Genomic DNA, 25,911 nt, shown 5'->3' with positions numbered 1-25,911 from the left:
ATGCGGTAAAAGTAAAGTTTACTAAAAAAATTACACAACAATTCATGACGACATATTAATCTACAGTAGGGTCTCGATAACGTGAACGTCCCATAACGTGAACATCCCTAAACGTGAATAGCCTAATTGGTATTCAGCCTATTCTAAAACGTGAACGCCAAAAATATCTCGCCTCTATAACGTGAACAAAAAAATATTTATATCGTTTTACCGTTTTACCCGTAGGCATTAAGCGGTATTTCCTATGTTCCCTTTGTCGGCAACTTTAGTACTAACTTAGTGCTTTTGCATAACGCCGCCAAACTGTATATCTTGTTTGTACATGTTTGGAAGAGATATGAAATTTGCGTCTTATTCAGTGTTTGTTTGCCGATCAATACGAAACAAACACGATATCTACTAAGAAAGTAATTTATTTAACTCTGGAAAAAAAGCCCAACTCTAGTCCGATGTCAGTAGAGGTTGCGGAGTTACCTTTTTAGCAAAAAAGTATGGAATAACCAAATCCACGGTGTGTGCAATTAAGAAGAAAAAAAAATTACTTCAACAGTTGCCTTGACTTTTTCTGGACCAGGTAAACGAAAATCTCTTAGACCTCCTGAATATCCATTAATGGAAAAAGCATTGTATAAGTGGTTTTTGCGACAACGAGAGAGAAATGCACCAATAAGTGGTTTAATTTTAAAAGAGAAAGCCAAATATTTTCACGAAAAACTGTACGACAAAAATTCATTTTTTTCTACGAGCGGGGTGGTTGCAAAAGTTCAAGAAAAGATTTGGCATACGCTTCCTAACAATAACTGGTGAAAAACTATCTTCTCAGCCCGAGCTGGTTTCACCATTCTTACGTAAACTTGAAGAAAAAATCAAGGACCTAAACTTAGACTATAACCAAGTGTACAACGCCGATGAAACCGGCTTGTACTGGAAGCTTTTACCCGGAAAGACTTACGTATCCAGTGAAGAAAAAACTGCCCCTGGAAGAAAAACAGGCAAAGAAAAAACAACGTTTCTAGCATGTACAAATGCGACTGGACTACATAAATTGACTCCTTTGGTAATAGGGAAAGCTAAAAAACCACGAAGTTTTAAGAACTCTTACATTCCTGTACACTACAAAAACTCACAATCTGCATGGATGACAGCCGGAATTTTTAAGGAATGGTTCAAAGAAATTTTTATTCCTAAGGTAAATTTCCTGCCATAGCTATACATTTCAAAATTAAAAGTTTGTTTTAATTTTAGGTGAGAAAGTTTCTTAAGAAACAAGGTCTTCCAGAGAAAGCACTTCTTTTATTGGATAATTCCCCCAGTCATCCCCCAGTAGAGAAACTTTTATCTGATGATGGACTAATTCAAGTTATGTATATGCCTCCCAATGTGATACCCTTAATTCAACCTATGAACCAAAACGTTATTAGGTTGACTAAACTGCATTATCGCTCCATGTTTTTGGCAATGGTTGTAGCTAATAAATCTAAGGACATGAATGTCATTATCAAACAATACAACCTCAGGGATGCTATTTTAAACTTATGACGAGCATGGAATAAATTAGAACCAGCAACCATTAAAAAGTGTTGGAAAAATATTTTCGAAAGCCAAAGCAATGATGATCGTGAAGACACAATACCCTTGGCAACTCTTCGTTAAGAATTGCTAAGCCTGAATAGCATTGTAGAGACTAACCTCAATTTATTAGAAGAAATTGATTCAGGGCAAGACTTCGAACGTGGAGATATCGTAGAATGGAATAAAGATGACTTCGTTGAACATGATGAGAATTGTACTGCAGTGTCTAATGATTCAGAAACCGAACAGGATCAAGATCCAGAGGTTTCTCAGGCTATGGATAAAGTCACTCACGTTGAGGCAGTTCGTATATTTAACAGAGGTCTAGAATGAGCGGAGCAAAACAATGCCGACTTCGAGGATATTCAGTCTTTACACAAACTGCGTGAATATGCAACTATTCTTTCAAACAAACAACGTATCCGTCAAACAAATTTAGATAACTTTTTTCTAAAAACAACGGATTAAATATAAATAATGTACATTGTACTTACTTACACACATATACTTACCTATATAATACATCTTTTTTTCTTTATACCATGTATAAACATATACATATATACATTTTCAACTATGTATTACTAACTGTATAACATGTTTTTGTTTGATTTTCCAATAAAATATATATTCAAAGTACATATACGTGTTAGTTTATCATGCGATTAACTTTATCCAGTAACATGAACACACTCATCCCTAATTAGTTCACGTGATCGAGACTCTACTGTACTTCACCAAAATACCACTCTAAGTACTAAACTAAATCATAACCTTGGTATTTATTGTAGAAATTAGTAAAAAGCATAAACGTTTAGTTCCTGAAAGTATGTATCTTCCATGTTGATAGAGTCGGTGAACAATATCATAAACTTTAATGTAAATAACTCCTTTAGTATACCAAGCACCTTTAGATGTATATTTATCACTAGCCCCTGTTAACGAATACAGCCTAGTTTTAGTTAATCACAGCATTATGGTAAAACTCCTCTTCAATTCCCTCGAGAGACACTCAGAGAGGCGCCAAAATCAAAGTTCTTGTTTTTTGGAATACGCCTTATTATTAATATTATAAACTTCCATAAAGCTTAAGGGAAACTTTAAACTTTATTTGAATATAGCAAGACATTAAGCTGTAATCTGTAAAGTTTCGGGGGTCGAAGGAAAGTTAACCAACTGGAAACTGATTGGCTCGTCCATAATCCCTTCGAGCAAAGAAAGAAAAAATGATTGTCCCTTACGCAAACCTTAATTTGATAAAAATTCAATAGAAACCGAAATTGGATACTGGCTCGGTTAATAAATGTGTCGAATGGCGTGTTTTACATGATTAATTCTAATAGGTGGCAGTAATACAATATTACATTATATACATTCGATTCTTAGAAAGCTCGCTTGCAGTTATCTATGTGGAATTTGCGACATAAGCCATTGGTATGGAATATTGCTTTGTTTTCTATAACAATAATGGTATCATTAGGTCGTGCTTTGTTCCAAGTAGTCATGGTTTTTAATGGGTTTATATTAGATTAAATTACGTTAAATTCCCTAAGCCGAATTGTAAAAATCGGCTAAAAAAATTTGTTTTTTGCTGTCTTTTATACTAGGGAAAATTTAATGTTGCCGTTGAATTTATTGGGAAAAGTTGGTTGAAAATGAATATCATGTTGTTGTTATTGATTAATTTCGAAAAAGTTTTTTGATATTTTTGACGTAGTTCGACACCTCCAATATCAAAAAACTTTTTAGAAATCATTAAAAATGTTTTAAAAATTTGTTAACAATCATTGAAAGGGTGCTCTTTTTAAAACAAATCAATAGCAGAATCAAACTACTGATCTTACAAACCATTTTGCCAATCTCAAACAAAAAATCATCCAGAACCCATTGACTATTTTTCATCTAATTCTTTCTAAAGAATTCAATGACAGCATCAAATATTTGATGCTACTTATCATTGGGCAAATTTAATTATTTATTTAATATATGGAAAACTCCATTAAATATTACAACCTTACAAGATTATGGATAGACTATATGTGATAGTGGTAATCATATAATATAAAATACTATTTTCAAAATAACAGAACGCTAACAATAGCACAAGATAATATAAAATCATACGAGGGCGGGTCAATAAGTCCGTGACTTTTTGAATTTCCCGCCCTTTAATGGAAATGGCAACTCGTCACGCCTGTCAAAATTAGAACAAGCTGCGTCATTTAGTATGTGTTTGACAGCTGTTGATAGCAGACTACCACTCGTTTTGAGAAGAAAATGGAAAAAAAAGAATTTCGTGTGCTCATTAAGCATTATTTTTTACGGAAAAAAATCATCACTCAAACCAAGGCTAAGCTTGATAAATATTATGGGGACTATGGACCATCCTTTTCCATGGTAAAGAAGTGGTTTACTGAATTTCGATGTGGCCGTACAAGCACGGAAGATGCCGAACGTTCTGGACGCCCAGTCGAGGTCTCTACATGCAAAACAATCAAAAAACTTCTTAAAAAATGATCAAATCAAGAGAAATCCTTCGATCCAACTTTAATTTTCAGCTACTTTTTCCCAATGGTAAAATAACTTTTTTGATTTACAAATCGAAACAGGATTTCATAATTAATAATGATTGATCATTTCCCGTCATGACTTATTGAATAATTGATCCATATTATGAAAATTTCATTGCAAATTATATAACTTCAAAAAAAAAACATTAACATTAATTTTTTTCCATACTGAAACATAAAACAAATCAAATTTAATTAATAATTCGTTGTCACGGTGGCTGAGTTTCACGCTGGTATTTTATCGGCATAAAAACGATACTTATTATTAATTTCATAACTATAGCAGGTTAATTTGTTTTTATTAGATTATTGTTGCTTCACATTTTTTTCTGGGGTTTTTGGAGCGTCAAATTGGACATTCTGCTCGATATCTCAGTTGTTGATGAACTTATGATATTTTTGCTTATAATCAAACTCAAAGATAGTACCATTTGATTTAAAAAAGTTTAATATAATTTTAATGTAACTCAAACTGTTTTCAAGAAACCTTGATATAAAAATAAGATCAAACCATTTAATTCCTGGATCGTCAACCTGGACATTTCCCTGGATGTCTGAGTTGCAGTTGCTCTTAACATATTTTTGGTTATAATTAAAGTTGATGAGAATGAAATTTACTTTAAGAAGCTCTTATACTACTTTCATATTATACTTACAGTTCCCAAGACTTCTTGGAACTATATTTAGATTTAGTCAATTTTGGTCTGAATCGTCAATCTCGTCATATTGCTTGATATCTTAGTTGCTTTGATCTTATGATACGTTTGCTGATAATTGCAGTTGATCGTAATGAAAATTCATTGAAGATGAATTGATTGAGTAATGAAAATTGGTCTGAACAGTCAACCTGCATATTTTACTTGATATCTCATGCTGATGTTGATTTTATGATATTTTTGCTTATAATCAAAGTCGTTAGTGAATTTTGCTTTCAAAAATCCTTATACAGCTTTTATGTGTTATTAACAGTTTTCAAGATATCTTAAAGAGCTAAAGTTGCTATAAAGTGAGTTCTGGTCTAAATCGTCAATCTGAATATTTTATCTCAGCTGATGTTGAGATTTTATGATATTTCCATCAAAACTAAAAATTCATGACAATTTGAGGTGTCTTCAATTTCCTTTAAAAAACTTTAATGCAAGTACAAAAATTTGAAGATAAATAGAGGCAACTTCGCTTGTTATTGTGTTTATACTACTGTACAATTAAGGATTATACTTAAAGTTGCAAAATTGTGAAACCAACCCAAAAATACCACGTCGTTTTCGATTTGCAAATAACGAATTCCTGCACACTTTAGTTTTTCCTGAGGTGCAAGGGTTTTTGAGTCGGGTCACGATGTTCTAGCAGAAATGTTAGCGATGGAAAATGGAAAAAGGAAAACTATTTGATGCACACACCCAATGCATAGGAGCACTTGCAAGATAAATACGCATTATTCCGAGTTTATCCAACAGTCTATCTGTATCCCTACTAGATAGAGACACGATTAGGAAGATACCAGTAATTCAGAATTAAATGCATAAAACATAGAAACAATGTGAATAAAATCGGAAGAAACTTCGACAAACTGAAGAAAGAGGTAGATAGCTTAAAAGGATCTATGAAAAGAAGACGCAGAGATAATGTGTTTATAATATTCTAACGAAATTCCGGAACACACTTTTATTGTCAACGTCAAAAACACTTAACCTAACTCGCCTTGACTGTCCTTCAATTGTTTCCAAGGTAAAAACTGACTAAACAATTAAAACTGAATGAATTCTCACGAAGCGCTTTTTTTTTGTAAAACCCGATGGAACAGTTTCGAAATATTCAGAATTATCTTCATGGTTTTTGCTCAAAAAGACTAATAATTTTAGGAGAATACTGACAGTCAAAGCAAGCAAGTATACAAATTCTAGAAAATTAGAACTACAGGGATTTACAATAATATAACCTAAATTGGGGCCAAAATGGGGCTCTCGAACAAGATGAACTACTTAAAAACTAAACACTATAGATAAATATAATAAACCAAACGTAAGTAGAACCCTAAACGTATGGTTTATACGAATCAACTTTAACTACAGAATACTAATAAAATTGTACAAAAACTAGGAGAATAATTAACGTATTTACATTTTCATAATACTGCTCTCCTCTCAAGTTTGATCGTCCCGATCAAACATGGGACCACCTGAGTCATGATAGGGCGCTAGCTGGACGATGTTTACAATTTTCATCTTCGTTATCGGATGTCGCTGGATACGGTACACCACGTCGTTGATTCTGGTGACCACATTGAATGGACCTTCCCAATCCTTCTGGAGCTTTGGTGACTTGCCCTTCGTCCTCCGTGGATTGTATAACCAGACTTTATCCCCAGGATTAAAACCGGTAGAATTTGCCTTTATGTCATAACGTGATTTCATTCTGTTACTTTCTAGATGAAGTTTATCCCGTGCTTGTTCGTGAACAATTTGTAAACGCTCTTGTAAATGGTCGACGTAGTCCTCAAGGGTTTCAGACTTATGGGGTCTTCCAGTAATAATGTCCAAAGGTAAACGAAGTTCATCACCGTAGACAACTTTTGCCGGGCTTTTTCCAGTTGACTTGTGGATAGAAGAACGATATGCCAATAGAAATGGTTGTATACAGGTATCCCAGTCGGTTTGCTTAGAGTTTACCACCATCCTCAAATAGGTTTCAAATGTGCGGTTAAATCTTTCAACCATTCCATTAGACTGAGTGTGTAGTGGGGTTGTACGGGTCTTATTGATTCCCAGCACTGGCATACTTGTTGGAATATTTGTGGCTCAAAGTTCCTTCCTTGGTCTGAATGTATCTCTCTGCGTACACCAAATTGACAAATCCAGTTCTGGAACAGCACTTCAGCTACTGTCGTTGCTTCTTGGTTTGGAATCGGATAAACCTCGGGCCAGCAAAGTAATCCAGCCTTACTAAAGTAAACCATAGCAACAAGAACATATCGGTTTCCGGAGCTACTAGTAGGAAAGGATCCTGCTACGTCTATGGCAATTCGTTCAAAGGGTGCACCAACAAGATACTGCATCATCTTTCCTCTTGTCCGGGTTCTTGGGCCCTTGCTTGACGAACACTGCTCACACTGTCGACACCAGCGTTCAACATCTTGATAACTGTTCAGCCAGTAAAACCGTTCTCTAACTTTTGCCAAGGTCTTACTAACTCTCAAATGTCCTCCGCCGACACCGCCATGAACAGCTTCAAGAACTTCCGGAATCCGTTTTCGAGGAAGGACTGTCAGATATGTCTTTTCTTTTCCATCTACGCTCTCCCAGACTCTTTTTAACAATCCATCTTTTATAATCAATGAATTCCATTGAGACCAATAAGCTTTTAGTTCTGGAGATTTGTTAGAAATATCTTTCCATTCTGGTTTTGAAATTTCTCGAGATTTCAGTTCGTAAATAAGACCAAATACTGGGTCATCACACTGATCTTGGATTAAACTAGCTACATCCCACTCTTTAGAACTGTGAAGGCCCATACGATTATAAGTAAATATCTCTGGATGCTGTTTTGATTCCTTTTTAAAACAATGTTGACATGTTTCAATACAGGGTCTTCTCGATAAAGCATCGGCATTTTGGTGATATTCGCCTTTCCTATGTTCTATTGTAAAGTCGTACTCTTGTAATCGTTGAAGCCACCTTGCTATTTGTCCTTCAACGAAGCATGGTCAGTTCTAAGGATAAATCGTTGACCATACAAATATTTATGGAAATGTTCAATAGCTTTTACTGCTGCCAATAGCTCTCGTCTGGTGACACAATGGTTTCTTTCTGGTTTTGATAACGTTTTACTGAAATAAGCTATCACTTGCTTGCCATCTTCATATTTTTGTGATAGAACGGCCCCAATTCCAACATTATTTGCATCTGTATCTAAAATAAAAGTTTGTCCGGCATGATACGCTTCATGTTACTGTCGGGATCATATATCAAAATTTCGATTTGGATATTCCCGACGAATCAGAAGAACTAAATGTATCTTCTGTCAATGGTGAAGAAGACTTAAACCCGAAGAAAAGGAGACCTAGAACTTTTGAAGCTATATCTTTAGAAGAAGTTTCATATCCAAAAAAAACCGAAGATGATCGATGTACTGCAATCGTTAGTCCACAAAGCTGAATGTACAACCAGTTAATCTACCATTATACAATTCAATTGATACGATTTGGATGTTTAGCCATGCTGTATTAAATATCTCTAACAATTCTGACAGCGAATATTAGATGTCAATAAAATACGAATAAAAAATATTTTTATACTGATTATTTTTTGTACTTAATCTTGAAAAAAACTAAAAAAATATAATATGATTAAATTAATTACTATTAAAAAAACTTTATTTGAAGTATTAATTAAAAAACTTATTGTTTCAGCATTTAAGCCTAATAAAATTCAATATACAGGGTTACTGGTAATTCGATACATTTCTTTGGGGATGTGATAGGGGAGGGGGTAAGAAGTAAATTGAACCCTAATATGTATTATGCAAAAGTTGATAGTTTTCGACATATTTAATTTTTTCTGTTTTTCTTCAAAATGTAGACCTTAGTGGTTTAAAAGGCAGTTTCCAGAAAATCCGCTGTATATTTTTTTAACTTTTTAGGCAAAATACATGCTCAACACAATAGTGTTACGTTTGTAATGGCAAAAGTCCCGCAAATAGTTGTAACCATAGGTAAATTCTCGATGCGTGTAATTTTTTTTTCTTAAATAAAATACTACACTTTCTAGTGGATATTTTTTGAAAAAAAATTATGCTACATTCTTCAAAATTTCCTTAAAATTTCCTTATTACCTAAGCTAGCTCACAGGATACAAATGCTTAAAAGTTAGGTGACATGGTTTTTTATTTTTATTATAAATTGTAAAGTAGCGCATTTATCAGTATTTACCTTCACAAATCTTGTTCAAAATGAGAGCCTCTATTGCGAATACAGGCTCGGCAGCGCCTTCTCATTTCAGTCTTTGTTGTTCTAGTTGTTATGGTATTCCTGATCTGCTGGGCAGCGTTGGTTATATTTTGGATAAGATCTTCCCGGGTAATTATTGGGGTTGCATAAACCAGTGCTTTCATTTGACCCCATATGCTATAATCAAGCGGGGTTAAGTCAGGGCTTCGTGCTGGCCAAGCTATTGGACCTGACCTACCAATCCAACGATTCGGGAAACGTTCATCCAGGAACTGCCGAACTGACCGCCGAAAATGAGCTGGACAGCCGTCATGTTGAAATATCATTCGTCCTGTAACGGCGAGAGGAATATCGTCAAAAAGATCTTGTAGGTCATGTCGTAAAAATGTTTCATAAATATCCCCGTTTAAATGGTCTGGGAAAAAATGTGGTCCTATTACATCCCGGCAAATAAGTCCCATACACACATTTACAGAAAACTTTCTTTGAAAACTGGTTTCTCTTGTTAAACGGGGATTTTCTTCGGCCCAAAAATGAAGGTTATGAAAATTTGTAATGCCCTCATGACTAAACTTTGACTCGTCCGTCCACAAAATGTCGGTTAAAAAAGTTCTATTGTCTGCATCAGAATTTATAATAAATCTGCAGAATTCTACCCTTCTTATCGGGTCCCCTTCTTCCAATCCTTGGACAGGCGTATAATGGTAAGGATGGCTTCCCGTTTGCCGAATCGTGGACCAAACTTTCCATTGCGATGATCCTGTTTGCTGCGCTACGGCATTAGTGGATGTGGTTGGATCGTCTTCAAAATGTCTTAATATTTCCTCCTCATCTTCTGCTCGATATACGCGAGGAGCGCCAGCGTCACCTCTTCTTGGTTTTACGGATCCAGTTTCAGCGATAGCTCGGTAGGTCGAAGCGAAAACACGGACATTTGGAATGCGGCGCTTCGGAAAGCGACGTTGGTATTCTCGGCGAGACTCCGCGGCATTACCATTGCAAAACCCATAAACAAACATAATATCTGCATATTCAGCGTTAGTAAACGTGGCCATAGCGCAGAAACCAATAGAATACCTTCTTTGAAAACACGAGAAAAATAAACTCGAAACTCGTAATTTAACTACTTTCCACAACAATTATTGCTGTCAGATTATCTACTCATCAAATTTTTAACAATAAAATTAAAAAAACAAATTGTTGCTATAGTACTTAAATACCATAGAAGTAAATACCACTTGGAATTTTTCAAGTGCGTTCTTACTATTAATAATAAAAATACAAAATTCTGTTAAAATTTTTGGTAGCATTTATAGCCTATGAGTTAGCTTAGATAATAAGAAAGTTTTACGTAAATTTTGAAGAATGCAGCATAATTTTTTTTCAAAAAATATCCACTAGAAAGTGTAGTATTTTATTTAAGAAAAAAAAATTACACGCATCGAGAATTTACCTATGGTTACAACTATTTGCGGGACTTTTGCCATTACAAACGTAACACTATTGTGTTGAGCATGTATTTTGCCTAAAAAGTTAAAAAAATATTCAGCGGATTTTCTGGAAACTGCCTTTTAAACCACTAAGGTCTACATTTTGAAGAAAAACAGAATAAATTAAATATGTCGAAAACTATCAACTTTTGCATAATACATATTAGGGTTCAATTTACTTCTTACCCCCTCCCCTATCACATCTCCAAAGGAATGTATCGAATTACCAGTAACCCTGTATATCTGTGTAACTTTATATTAAATCTGTGTAACTTTAAAATAAAATTATTGTCAAATTAAGCAAATCCAAGGACGAGTGGCTCTGTGGCAAATGTAACACCAAAGATGGACCTGGTTCTGCTTTACGTGGAAAGAGGGATTACACTCTGGCCGATATTATGGCAAAATTGGAAAAGATGGAAAATGAGTACAGATCTTTATTAACTAAATATGATGATCAACTTAAAATAAATAAGGAATTACAGGATGAACTTGGTCAAATTAAGCAACAGTTAAATAAAAATGAACAAAAGGAACTTAAAAACAATTTGTTGGTGCAAGGAATCCCATACAAAGAGAACGAGAACTTACCTGAAATTGTAAATAAAATTTCCAATTATCTTGATGTCCCAAACGTAAACAAATTTACTGTTTATAGATTGGGCAGGGATAAGAATAAAAATAACCCTGTTAAAGTCATCTTTGAAGATGAATCAACTAAAACAAAAATTTTAAAATCAAAAAAGAAATTTGGCCTAAAAAGTTCAGATTTGGGATATACTACGGATAATAAAATCTTTCTCAACCATGAACTTACAAAAACTAATCTTGATTTATACATGGCAGCTAAGGCTTTTAAGAAAGATCAAAATTTTAAGTTCCTATGGATTGGCGATGGTAATATCTTTTTGAGGAAAGACGAAAGTCAAAAGTTCTCCTTATCAATAATAAAAGTCAGTTGGAAAACTAGCGAGGCCTCGTGAACAACTAAAAATTGCTTACATGAACTTACAAAGTATAAGAAATAAACTGGATATGGTGCAGTGTTTGGTTGTGAGTGAAAATTGGGATGTACTATTGGCAGCTGAAACATGGTTAGAAGATAGTGAAACATTTCTGTTTGAGTTGGATGGTTTTAATGCTGTTCATGCCTGCAGAGCTGGTAGGGGGGGTGGTGTGTCAATTTATGTGAAAAAATCTATTAAGTTTCGTGAAATTGAGAAATCAAGGAAGGGTGAGTTAATAAACTGGATATGTATTAGCTTAGGGGAACAAAACTTAAAAATAAGTGTTATATATAAACCACCCACTGTTAATAGTGGTAATTTTTTCCCATATTTAGAATATATTATGCGTACTCACCCTAAAAATCATTTAGTTGTTGGAGATATGAATATTAATTTGCTTGATGTTTCGCAAGTAACCAAAGAGTACAAAGATTTAATAGCATTAAACAATTTTAAAATTAATAACTCGATAAATGAGGAATGCGCTACTAGAGTTACCAGTTTATCAAAATCTCTCATAGACCATGTTCTTAGCGATTATAGTGGTAATTTAAGTTGTAAAGTTAATGTTAAAGAAAATGCAATTTCAGATCACAAACTTATATTGCTTGATATTAAAACACCTGTGCAATTTTATAAACCAAAAGTAGATTATGAAGTCAAATCTGTAGATTATAAAAAATTTGTAAACTTATTTATACAAAAAATATTAAGCATTAACGTAACAACTTTTCAAGAATTAATTAATTAAATTAATGAATGTAAAAATAAATCTCAATATACAAAAAAATTAAGAATACGAAAAAATAATACCTGGATAAATATTGAACTTCTTGAGCTTATCAAAAAAAGAGATAAAATATACAAAAAGAAAATTAACCAACCCGAAAACCTAACTATTATCTCTGAATTTAAAAACATAAAAAATAAAATTAATAATAAAATACGTGCTTTTAAAAATAGGTATTTTCAAACCCAATGGAATTTAGCTGGAGATAATGTTAAAAAGCAATGGGCATTTATCAACAGCTTAATAAAAAATAAAAAATCTAAAGTAATAATTAATGAATTAATAATTGAAAATAACATTATTAATTCTCAGCTTGACATTGCAAATAATTTAAATACATATTTTTCTCAGGTCGGTGAATCAATAGTTAAAGATTTGGAAACGGAGATTCAACTATCAAACGAGATTTTTTCTATTGATGAAGTCTACAATGATAGTTCTATTTCTATAACATTAACTAATAAAGAGGAAATATCAGAAATTTTAAAAGAACTAAAAATAAACTCAGCACCTGGATATGACGATATTACGGTTAGGGACATACATAATCTTGGAGAATACATAATACCTGTTTTGGTACGGTTAATTAATAAAACTATACAAAAAGGGATTTTCCCATCAGAGTTAAAAATAAGTAAAATTACACCTCTTTTTAAGTCAGGTAATAAAAGATATATGAATAATTACAGGCCCATTTCAGTCGTTAGTGTATTCTCCAAGATTCTTGAAAAAATAATAAAAAATAGAATGTTATCTTTCATTAACTCTTGCAATCTATTGAATGATAAATATCAATATGGCTTTATAAAGAACAGTAGTACACTTGGTGCGGTTGTGGATTTTGTAGACTGTATTTCAATGGCATTAGATAAACAACAAATAGTTATAGCTGTCTTCATAGACCTAAAAAAAGCCTTTGATATAGTAAGCATAGACATTCTTTTAGACAAATTATTTAAAATGGGATTTAAAAATGTATTGTACAGCTTAATTAAAACATATTTGTATGACAGAAAACAGTACGTAAAGCTTGACAATATTATTAGTGAATGGTTATCTAACACCTACGGGGTACCACAGGGATCCGTTCTTGGACCTCTTTTATATATTCTTTATGTACTGAATCTCAAGTTAGCCAAGCTAAAAGCAAGATATTTTACCTTTGCAGATGACACTGTACTGGTATATGCTGGAACAGATGAAACTTCTTTAACACAACTTATTAATAATGACCTAAAATGTTATCTTAAATGGCTGTTTTCAAATAAATTAAAAATTAACATTGAGAAAACCAAATACATGATATTCAAACAAAAAAATAAGTCCGTCAGCAATAATCTAAATATTAATATTAATACTGTAATATTAGAAAAAGTGTCGAATATTAAATATTTAGGTTTGCAAATAGATGAAAATTTAAATTGGTCACTACACTTAAACAAAATTTTTGATAAAACAGTTCCAATGCTATCTGCCTTATATAGGAGTAGAGATTATTTGTCTGAAAAAAGTAAATTTCAAATTTATAATGCCTTCTTTCTCACACATTTTAGGTACCTCTTGCCAGTATGGGGTATGTGCGGTGAAGTTAATTTTAATAAGGCTCAAATTTTGCAAAATAAAATTTTGAAAATTTTGTTTAATTTTGATTGGCTTACAAGTTCTAATACAATTTATTCAAATTTAAGTTTAAACAAATTAAAAGTGATATTGGAGATAGAACAATGTAAACTTGTATATAAAATTATAAACAACAGACAAAAAAGTAACATAAATATTATGTTTTACCATAATGTACATAATCATCAAACAAGATCACTAAATAATGTTTATCAAGTTTCTACAAGAACTAACATAGGTTTAAGAAATCCAATTACAGATGCAATTAAAACATTTAATAGTTTACCTCATTGTATAAAAGATATAAATAACTATAGATTTTTTGTCAAAAAATTAAAAGATTTAAAAAATGTTAATTAATTTATGTATAAAAAATTATAAGCAACATTGCAACAATTGTTTACTATAGATAATTAATTACTGTTTTGTTATTCTCGGGGCCAGTGTTTTCAAACACTGATTGGAGAAATTGTTAAAACTCGTTATACATTGTAATATTGTGGTTAAATAAATTGTTTCAAAAAAAAAATCCTTTGGTGTGTACTGAGTTTTTATGTATTATTTTGTGTACATCCAAAAACCAGCAGGAAGAATTTAAGTAAGACAAGTCATATTTTTACGTACGTTTCTTACCTGTTACCTGTAAAAGGGCCTCGTACCCAAGCTAGCGGGTATGCATGTGTCCTTAGACGTAACTATTATAATTTTTTAATAGACATATATTACTGTACATATTCTGAAAATTTCAAGCGGGAGAAAATAAGTAACGTCTGGGAGGCCTGGGATCTTGGACTATTATCTTAGTCCTTGCTACTATCAAAGATAGGTATAGTACTTTATACAAAAACAATCATAAAGCGATGGCGGATCAGACAATAAAATAATATACAGGGTATTCCATTTAAAATAACAAAGTTGCTACTACTTTTTGATAAAAGCGGCATGGCATGGCTAAAAATATTTTTAGTCGTTAAATCACTAGCCAAAACCCATGATTCCAAATTTTCAAAAAAATTCTATTTTCTCTAAGGTACCACCAACCATCAATCACCCAGCATAATATTTGGCATACTATTCGTGGGATATTCCAGGCATATTGGGAGCCGTCTGGGATATCCGATATAGATATGTATGTATTATCAAAAGTTTCCAAGATATTTGCGATTAAAAGTTAATAAAAATCGAGTTCTCCATCAAACTCCGTCTAATTTCATTTATCACCGAGTTCCCGATAAAGAGCCGCGGCTCTCACCGAAGAGAGAAAAAAAAGAGCCCCCCGAAAGACGAATGTTTACAAATTATTTAGGCATGTAAAAGTGGCAGAAAGAGCGAGAGGGAGAGAGAAACTGGAAGAGAAAGGGCGAAACGAAACCCATACCCACTACTACTACCTGGAGGCCTGTTCGTTCGTTCGTTCGTTCTCTCACTCGGGAATTTATCTGATCGAGCGTTGAAAGTTGAAAAGTCCGAAGTCGTCAGTCGCGTTGTTCGTACGTACGAACGCGGATTGCCAGGCTGACATTGCGGCTCGTGTACGTTCGCTTCCCACCCGGACATTCCCGACGCGAATTTTCATATGAAATAATCATGTTTAGTGTGGATTACAGTGTGCCGATCGGAAGGAACGATGGACTTTATTAAATGTCGTAGTGCCCTTTTGGATTAAAATTTAATTAAAATAAAATTATGGTGTTGGTGCAATTATGTTGCTACTTGCGAGTAGTGATCTGTCTGTGATATTTTGTTACAGTGGAGGGTGATTTATTCGGTATGCAGGCGATTTTAGGATATTTTATGCCCTCGTTGCATCGGGTGAGTGATGACTAATAAGTAACATTTTACTAACTAAAGGTATTTAAAAGGAGAGAGGGAGAGAGAGGAAAAAACAGTGAATTGTTTCATTTTGTGCTGGGAGAACGCCGACTTCTTTTGTGTTCACTTGGGTACGTGAAACCAGTTTCTTCGTCTTGGTCGTTCTTTTTGGCCCTGCTGCTGCTGCTGCTGCTGCAACAATTTTTTTTCCGTTTATTTTGCTCAGGAATGTTTTTTTTTCTCGATTAATTGATTCTTTGTGTCTAACTGGGGCTGTATTTTATGGCTTTTGCTTGGCACGATTTTTTTCTTTTATATTTGCATGATGAGTTCATATTTTGTTTCCTCTTCTAGATTTCTTTGCGAATTTAGGATTTTGATTGCGAAGAATATCTGAAAAGTCAAGTTTTTCCTTTTAACCTACAATCATAAAAGTAAAAAAAAAATCAGATTAGGTATTCCTTATTTTCTTTTCTAGCTAATTTAAGATATTGTTGCAAAGAATATTTAAAAAGTCTATTTTTGTCATCTTTAAAAGCCCCATAAGATTAAATATAAAAATATTTTTTTGTTAAAAGTCATATTTTTTTCTTTTAGCAAATTTACATACATGCTAATTAAAACAGAAGTATGTTTTGAGGAAGAAGTCCATTCTGAAGTGGAGTCAATATAAAATTGAAAAGTTAGTAGGGGAAGTCTTTTCTCCACAAATAAAACGCTAATCCTCTAATTTTAAGAGTTACCTATGCATTTCGGCAAGTGTTCTTGCCATCATCAGACTTGTGGTTGCCAGGTTTAAATTTAAAAATCACAGGACACAATATTAAAAAAGGAAGGACAGATAAAAATAATGAAGGACATGTTTTTATTAAACTGACAGTAATTTACATAAGTATATTTTACATTAAAAAAAAAGATTTTTTATATTTTACATAAAGATATGTATTACAAAAAATATATTTTACATAAAAATTACATTTGTTTAAATTATGGTACCAAATTAAAACAGGATACTCGTATATTCCTTACTCTATAATACATAAATGATAAATGTTTTAAAATCCTTTAAAAAAAATTATTTGGATGAAAAAGAATATTTTTGGTTAGATTTAACTGCCTGCAAGAACCTTTTATTTTTAATACCCATATTATAAAATTCTTTGCACTTTAAATTAAAATTAGTTTTAATCTGAAGCTCTGCTTTTACGTGATCAACCAGGAGTTTATTGCGTCTGTCGCTCCAGGCTGCATTACATAAAGAAAAAATTCTTTCAGAGTCAGCATTCGACCCGTATATGGAAAAAAACAAATTGTATTATTTTAAAAAAATTAATAAGTTACGGACTACCTATGAATATGTTATTCCATTTCTGGATAATATTAGTTTCCTCAGATAAAGTGCAAGCTTTGTCAAGGGTACTTTTGACTATATACAAAATTCTTCATGCAGATTATCAAAATTTATGTCGATTGGTAAGTTGTTTACAACTCCCATAAGTGAATCAAAATTAAATGGAGTTTTTAAAGAAAAAATATTTAATTTTGAAATCAAATTATTTTCTGTTCTTCATATTTTGAATCAAAGCAGCAATAAGCAATGATGCATGCAATGCATGCAATGATGAATAAGCAGCAATATTTTTATAAAATTCTAAACAGGATTTTCTTATTTGAGTTTGTTCATTGGGTGCAAAAGTTTTTAAAAAATTTGACGCTAGAAAGCCAAAGAAATTGTCATTTATTCGTTGACTAATTTTTTCTCTTAGAGATTTTAAAATATTGTAAAGTTCGAAACAAAGTAAATCGGCTTTTTCAAGTTTTTGTTCTGTGTCAAAAACAATTTTTAGTGAGTTGTGAAAAAACATAGACAACATTCAGTTTTCTGTACTACAAAATTGTCTTCAGAGAAAAAATCTTGTAGTGCAATAGGAATTGTTTCTTCCTGGGAAAGAAAGTAGCTCTTAATGGTTCAGCAATCTTTCTATGGCTGGAAATAAGCTTAGCCAACGGGTCGGTACATGCCTTAAAATAGTTTTATATTCCAAATCCACGAAATTAAAAAAATCTTTTTTTAACTTCGTGGTTTCTTTGCACCTTTTTGCTTGAGATGAAAAATGGTTAAAAGTTTTTAAAATCAAAGTTTCTACATCAAAACGGCATTTTGCTAAAGCATTTTTTACAGAATTGTTTACCATGTGCGCAGGACAACCCACTGCAAGAACTTTATTATTCTCCTTATTTAATAATTGGTACACAGAATGCAAGCGTCCAAAATTAACATTTGCATTATCAGCCGAATAGCATGATATGTAGTTTAATAAAACGCCAGCGTGTTGAATTCTAGTTTTTAAGTTAGTGTAAATACCATTTGCACTCTCGTCGGGATCTTCGAAAAAATCAAGAAGAAATAATTTTACTCCTTCTGATGGCACATTTAAGAAAAACTTATTTAAAAGTATACATATAAGTAATTCCTTAAATGTACAATACCTTAAAAGTATTGGGAAAAGCTTAGCGCTTCCATGATTAGAGGCATCTGTGGATATTCCAAAAAAAACTCCTTTGCTAAGCTCACATAATGGACTTTCTACTGAAAAAGGGACCAGGACATTAAAAGCAATCATACTTGCTTTTGTTCCACCCAAATGAGTTTTTGTGGCAATATTGGAATCAGGATACATTACTGCAAGCAATTGACTTGTACAATCTAATGAATTATAGGAATGAGCATGTTTAACAGTATGATATACATTTGCCACTTCTGAGGCCAGTATTTTTTCTTGTTGAGAATCCATAATTTCTCCTTCTCGTCCCAAAAATGATTGTAGTGTTTTATTTTGCTTTAACACAATTTCGTGTTTTTTATGCTCAGAGCCTTCCGCGTGCCGCTTTATGTCACCTAGACCCCCATATATAAATGAAAAAGACTTTTTACACAATTTGCACCTAGCTTTTTGATTATCCTCTGCGAGCCAATTAAATGTATTTTCCCACTCTTCTATATTTATTTAATCTTTTAGCTTTTTTTGATGGTGTTGTTGGGCCATCTAGTTCATCAATCACCAACTGCCAATGCCGTCCGCCGAGCTAGTGCCGCTAGCGCTATTGGATACGTCTCGAAAAGCAATCTGCGTGGTTAATATTATAGCATTTTTTTCTATTTATCAAAAGATGGTGCAGAATATTACGTTCGAATTAAGCGAAACGCGGCAGCTGGAGGAAGCCGTGAAAAAAAAGGATTTGTAATTTGAAATATTTGCTTTTCTGAAATCCAGGACATTAGGCGTCCTACCTCAGGTCTTCGCTGGACGCCTACATTCCAGCCTCAAATCTAGGACATCCTGCGAAATCCAGGACATCTGGCAACCCTACAGACTTGGGTTACTTAACACTTACACAAATTCAGAATTCACTATTCACTATAAATTCACAAATTCAGAAAAGACTTCCCCTACTAACTTTTCAAGAAGTATGTTTTTTGGAAAATTTGCATGAATTGATCAATTAAAACTTTCTAAAAAATCAATTTTTCTTTTCTCTATATATTGGCAAAAAAATAAAAAGATCGTGGTTTTTCGGAATTATTGGTATTTTTTCGTAAAATTCCTGTAAAAACTTATTTTATTTCCTTTTTGAAATATTCTAAAAAAAAAATAATCTTATTTTCTTTTCTCTTTATGATAGTACCTGTGTGTTTTCTGCATTCATGGCTATTATCATTTTTTTTTTAAAACGTTTCTTTAAACTCCATTTTTTTCTTTCCACTTTATTAAAAGTGGAATCAATCCTTGCCCTTGCACTTCTTTAGCTTCAACTAGTAGCTTAAAATAAAAAAAATTAAACTGATTTTTTTTTGTAGAAAGTCCATATTTTTCCCTTCTTTAGCATATTTATATAAATGCTAATTTAAAAGAATAAAAAATATGTTTTTTGTAAAATTTGCATGAATTGTTTAAGTAATTTGTTTGAGTTTTTTTTCCTGTTAAATATTGCCGAAAAAATAAAAAGATCTTGGCTTTTTGTAAATATTGGTTATTTTTACGTAAAATTCCTGTTAGCATTTATTTTGTTTCCCCTTTGAAATATTCTAAAAAAATGAATTTTATTTTCTGTTCTCTTTATCAGAGTACCTGTGCGTTTTCTGCATTCATGACTATTATCATTTTTGTTTTGAAAAACTTTCTTAAAAGTCCCTATTTTCTTTCCACTTTAAAATATTACCAAAAAAATTAAATAATTCTTAGCTAAAAGTCCATTTTATTAAGACTTAAATGAATCCTTGCCTAACTCTTTTTTTTTACAAGCAGTTCTTAATCCTCTTTAATATTCATCTAATTTTATTTGTAAAAAGTCCATATTTGCCTTCCTATTTAACAGAGTACCTTAGATTAGAGTTTTCTCTGTTATAAATTGCATTTATCTCTTTTCAACTAGATTTCTTTACTAATTTAAGATATTGTTGCAAAGAAGATTTAAAAAGACTATTTTTTTCGTCTTTAATCTAGCCCCATAAAATTAAATATAAAAACATTTTTTTGTAAAAAGTCAATTTTTTTTCCTTTCTTAGCACATTTACATACAGGCTAATTAAATAAGAAGTAATTTTGTGATAAGATTTTCATGAATTGGTCAAGCAAAACTTTGTGAAAACTTAATTTTTTTCATTCCTCTATATATTGGCAAAAAAATGAAAAATGTTTTCTGCATTCATGGCTATTATCATTTTTGTTTTGAAAAACTTTGTTAAAAGTCCATATTTTCTTTCCACCTTAAAACATTACCACAAAAATTAAATAATTTTTAGCTAGAAGTCTATTTTATTACAATTTGAATGAATCCTTGCCTAAAGTGCCCAACTCTATTTTTTTACAAGCACTTCTTTAAACTAGCAGTATAAAATTTAAAAAAAAAAAGATCTTTTTTTGTATAAAGTCCATATTTTTTTTCCTTCTTTAGCATATTTGCATACATGCTAATTAAAAAAGAAATATGTTTTGTGATAATATTTGCAATCCTAATTGGTTAAGCAAAACTTTGTTAAAAATCAATTTTTTCTATCCTCTTTAAAATATTGCCAAAAAAATAAAAAGATAATAAATAAATATGTCTTTATTTGGTATCAAATGCACATTACATTACATTTGCCCAAAAAGGTGAAGATTAGCTAAAGCTACTTTTTTCTCTTAACCCTAATAACAATAATTACAAATGTTTGGACAAACAAGCAGTAATAGTAATATAAAAATTAACCAAAGAACAAATTGAGAGAAAAAAAAACTAATTGTGCAATTGTTCCTCCAAGAACACATTTTTATAATCATTTTTAAAGCGAGATATTGGAATTGAAAAATTAGGTCTAAATCGATTATAAATTGTTACGGCAATGTAAGTATAACTACGTGAGAAAAGAGCTATGCTATGGTGTGGCAATGTCAAAATCATAGTTTTTTTGTAATTATTTGTAATTTTTACGTATAATTTCTGTTAACATTTATTTTGTTTCTCCTTTGAAATATTCTAAAAAAATTGAACGTTATTTTGTATTCTCTTTATCATAGTACCTGTGTGTTGTCTGCACTCATAGCTATTATCATTTTTTTAACTTTCTTAAAAGTCCATATTTTCTTTCCACTTTAAAATATTACCAAAATAATTAAATAACCATAGCTGGAAGTCCATTTTATTACAAGTGGAATGAATCCTTGCCTATCTCTATTTTTTTACAAGCACTTCTTTAAACTAGCATCAGCATAAAATTTTTTTTTTTGTTAAAAGTCCATATTTTCCTTCATATTTAACAGAGTACCCTAGATTAGAGTTTTCTGTGTTATAAATTGCATTTATCTCTTTTCAACTAGATTTCTTTACTAACTGAAGATATTATTGCAAAAAATATTTAAAAAGTGCATTTTTTTCCTAAATATCTGGCGCCATAAAATTAAATAATGAAAGATTTTTTATATTTTCTTGTAAAAATTCCATTTTTTTTCTTCTTTACCATATTTTCACGCAAAAAATTAGTTTGATTTGTATTAAAATATGCATAGAGGAAAGTTGCCTATTATCGGATACTTTTTTCTTTTAATTAACAAAAAATACCTACATAATCACTCATTAATTTACATAAGTAAAAAAATTTACAATCATGTTCCTCTATATAATAATAATAATAATAATAATAATAATAATAATAATAATAATCCTTTATTTAGCACCTGGCTAGTACATAATACTATAACAAACATTTAATATACATGTGTGCAATATAATAAATTCCTTACAATTAAATTATAATTGATTCTTTAAGAAATTAAACACCTTTCTATTAAACATTTTCAGTGATGTTGCTTCTTTAATCTCTACTGGTAGGTTATTAAACATTCGAATTCCCTCAAAAAACAGTGATTTTTGTAAAGCAGTGGTTTTAACATGTTGAATATTATAGTTCTGCTTTGACCGAATGTTGTATTGATAGAAATTTTCTCTTTTTTCCAAAAACGTTGATAAATAGTTTGGTAAAAGACCATGTTCGATTTTAAAAATTATTGTTAATTTGCCTTTTTAATATTTTTTTCTACCGATAACCAATTTAATGTAGAAAGCATATATTCAATTGGTGTATATTTACTACAGTTCAAAATAACCCTCATAGCTTTATTTAGTTGTAATTAAAGCCTATTTATGTTTTCTTGTGTACAGGATATGAGTAAAGCAGAACAATAATTAAAATGAGGCAATATAATAGTGTTAAATATTAACTTTTTAGACCATAATGACAGAAAACTTGAAATACGAGATAAGAATGAAATTTTTTTACCTAATTTTCTACAAACATAATCTATGTGCAATGAAAAATTCAACTGTGGATCAATAATTATTCCTCAATAAGTATTTAATTTCCGAAACAAAATCTACTTGATCTCCGTTTATATTTACTGTACAGCCTGATTCATAAAATTTATTACAGTTTGTCTTTGACCCCAACACAATACACTTTGTTTTCCTTATATTTAATTTTAATTTATTTTTGCACAACCAATCATACAAAATATGCATCTCAGAGTTCATTATTCTGGTAATATTTTTGAAGTTCCTACCTACCACGCATACTACAGTATCATCCGCAAACAAGTTAATAAATGAATTTCGCAGAACTGTGTTTATATCATTTACGTAAATTATAAATAATAAGGGCCCAAGAACACTGCCCTGTGGCACACCCAGTTTACTTGGAATCTTATTTGAAAATCTATTACCTACTTTAGTTCTCATACACCTGTTACTTAGAAAATCCTTAATCCATTTTAAAACAATACTCTTAACTCCATATAACTTTAATTTCTTAAAGAGGATATCCCGATCTATAGTCTCAAATGCCCGTTTTAAGTCAATAAAAACACTAAGCACAACATTTTCATCGTTTATTTCTTTTCTCCACTTCGCAAAAATATACTGTCGCATGAATGGTTATTTCTAAATCCGGATTGTCCAACATAGAGTAAGTTGTTTTCCTCAAAGTAGTACCTAAGTTGCTGACACACAATTGTTTCGATGATCTTATTTACAACAGGGAGTAAATTAATGGGTCGAATTTCTTCTGGGATGGTTGGTTTTGACACTTTAGGGATGGGAATCATAACACTTGTCTTCAGATCATCTGGGACTCTACCAGTTTCTAAAGAGGTATTTATTAGATAGAGTAAAGGATATCCCAACACACAAAACAAGTCTTTAATCAACTTAACACTGAAAAACTCATCACTGGTACTTTTGTTCTTAAGTTTAAATACAATAGATCTTAGTTTCTGGAGAGTGAGGTTTTTAAAGTTTGCTATTTCTGAGTCCTTCTGTTCACTAACTTTACAGTCCCATTGCCGTTTCTCTATATTTTCTGAAATTTCCTCGACACTATCTGCATAATATTGGTTAAAATTTTCTTCTACGCTGGTATTATATGGACCAAAATCAATATCTCCAAAATCTGTCGGCTGATTTTTGCTTCCTATCAAACTTTTTAGAGTACGCCACATTTTTTCACCCCTACACATATCTATGTTTTGTTCATAAAATGGTTTCTTCTCCTGTCGTATCAGTGAAGTCACATTATTGCGTAACCTTTGGTAAGTGTACCAATCAATTTCATTTTTGGTAAGACAAAATCGTTTGTATGCGTTGTTTCGTTCTGTTTGTGCTCGTTTTACAGTATCATTCACCCATGGGTATTTTTTTAATGTCCGTTTTTGTTTGGGACTTACTCTATCCACTGCAGCTCTTACGATCTCTATTAAATCAGAATATATCATATTTACATCAGTGGAGGAGTAGTTCCAGTCAGCACCCACTAGTTCCGTCCTAATTTTCGACATTATTTCATCATTAAGATTTCTATAACATATATCTCTAGGATTGTTACTAACTTCTTCAAATGGCATATTTACCCCTATAATCTCATGGTCGCTTATGGCGGGAAAATTCCTAGGTAGTTCGGAGATATTATAGTCGTTTGTAATAATGTGGTCGATGTGGTCGATCTATGTGTTAGACATATATCGGATGTTAAGAAATTTAAAAGAGAATTAAAAACGCTTTTATTGGCTAAGGCATATTATAACCTGGATGACTTTTTTAATGATAGGTTTTAACCTTGGACATGTTGGAAAGTTTTTTTTTTCCATTTTTCTTCTCTAGTTTTGTCAACAAGTTTACCTTTATTTAGTTATCTTTAATTCAAGTATGTTCAAAAAGTTTTGTCTTCTTGTGTTAAATTTTGTTCATTGTTTTATCAATTTTTGAAATTGTATTTTTGTTTTGTTTTTTTTTTTAGCTTGTAGGATGCTTGTACACAAGATTATTCTTACGTAATATAGCACATTTTCTTTCTTTCTTTCTTTTATACCACATAAATTAATTGCATGTTAAAAACGGTTAGGATGATATATGTTCTTTCATTATGTGACACGAAATAGCTCCAACTGGCTCTAACTTTCACAAAAGTTTAAGAAAACATAACAGTGCATAAATTATTATTTTGAAATTAGGTTCCTTATATCGGATAGTAGGTGTTCCTAATATCGCATATATCCGATATTCGGAACTTAAACGTTTAAAATAAAAAGCATAGGTATTTGTTTAGATTTTTATTAATAATAAATTGAAAATACGTTCAAAAACTTTATGAAAAACCTTAAAGTTAATCTAAGCACATCTCACAAATAAACCATAGATTTTTGTCACTGCCTGCACATTCTTCATGGCACCAACGAAAGCATTGATTGCATCTGATCCACTTTTCCCCTGCTCTGTCCTGAATAAAAATTATTGCAATACAGACACTCGGCGTCTTCGGCATCTCTGTCCATCATCCTCTGACAAGTACGATGTTTTTATAAGATGTTATCGAAAGGTTGATGATGCAGTAAGGGAGTATGCTAGATTATATCCAAACAGAACTGCTCCAGCGCGAAAAACTTTTTATTTGGTTTCAAGAAACCTCACCGAATTTGGATGTATATCAAAAAAATACGGAAAATACCGTGCCAAGAATACACACAACGATGTTAATGTTTTAGCTCAAATTCATCTTTATCCGGAGTCTTCATTAAGAATTATAGTTTCTGAATGTGGAATACATCCTTCAGTGGTCGGAAATATTTTAAAGAAACAGGTATCATGACTACAAGTTCCAACCGGTTCAGAAACTGCATCCAGGTGATTCAGAACGCAGACTTGTTTTCTGCCGTTGGTATCAAGAGATGTTAAATGCAGACCCGATGTTCTCTACGACCATTTTATGGACCGTCGAAACTTCTTTCACTAATAGTGGCATCTTTAACCGAAAAAATAAGCATTTCTATGCGCAAAACAACCCACATTTAGTAGAAGAAACTAAGCCTCAAAATCGATTTAGTCTTAATATGTGGTGCGGAATCATCGGTAATAGGCTAATAGGTCACAAAATTATTGATGGAAATTTAAATGGTGAAAGGTACGTTAATCTATTGAAGTTATGGATGAAATTCCATTGGAAACATTAAGAAGTATTCGGTGGTTTATGCAGGATGGCTGTGCCGCTCACAATTCCGCTGTTGCCCGAGATTTTCTCGAC

The 25,911-nt window shown here is 31.9% G+C and overlaps 1 protein-coding gene across 7 annotated transcripts in view; it reads left to right on the top strand.

Annotated features, from left to right (window-relative positions):
- Positions 1–25,911, top strand: part of LOC126733496 (ephrin-A4) — a 935,043-nt gene that overhangs the window by 663,210 nt on the left and 245,922 nt on the right. For 2 of the 7 annotated variants that reach the window (XR_007659736.1, XM_050436812.1), the window contains exon 1: positions 15,462–15,806. The exons of 4 other annotated variants lie outside the window; for them this stretch is intronic. Coding sequence is in view for 1 of the 3 variants with exons in the window: in XM_050436812.1 (XP_050292769.1) it covers positions 15,765–15,806 (42 nt within the window). In the remaining 2 variants the exon portion in view is untranslated. One more of the 7 variants, XM_050436819.1, reaches the window with a different exon arrangement.

This window comes from Anthonomus grandis, chromosome 2 (genome assembly GCF_022605725.1).
Source record: "Anthonomus grandis grandis chromosome 2, icAntGran1.3, whole genome shotgun sequence".
Lineage (NCBI taxonomy): Eukaryota > Metazoa > Arthropoda > Insecta > Coleoptera > Curculionidae > Anthonomus > Anthonomus grandis.
This window is presented reverse-complemented; position numbering and strand designations above follow the sequence as displayed.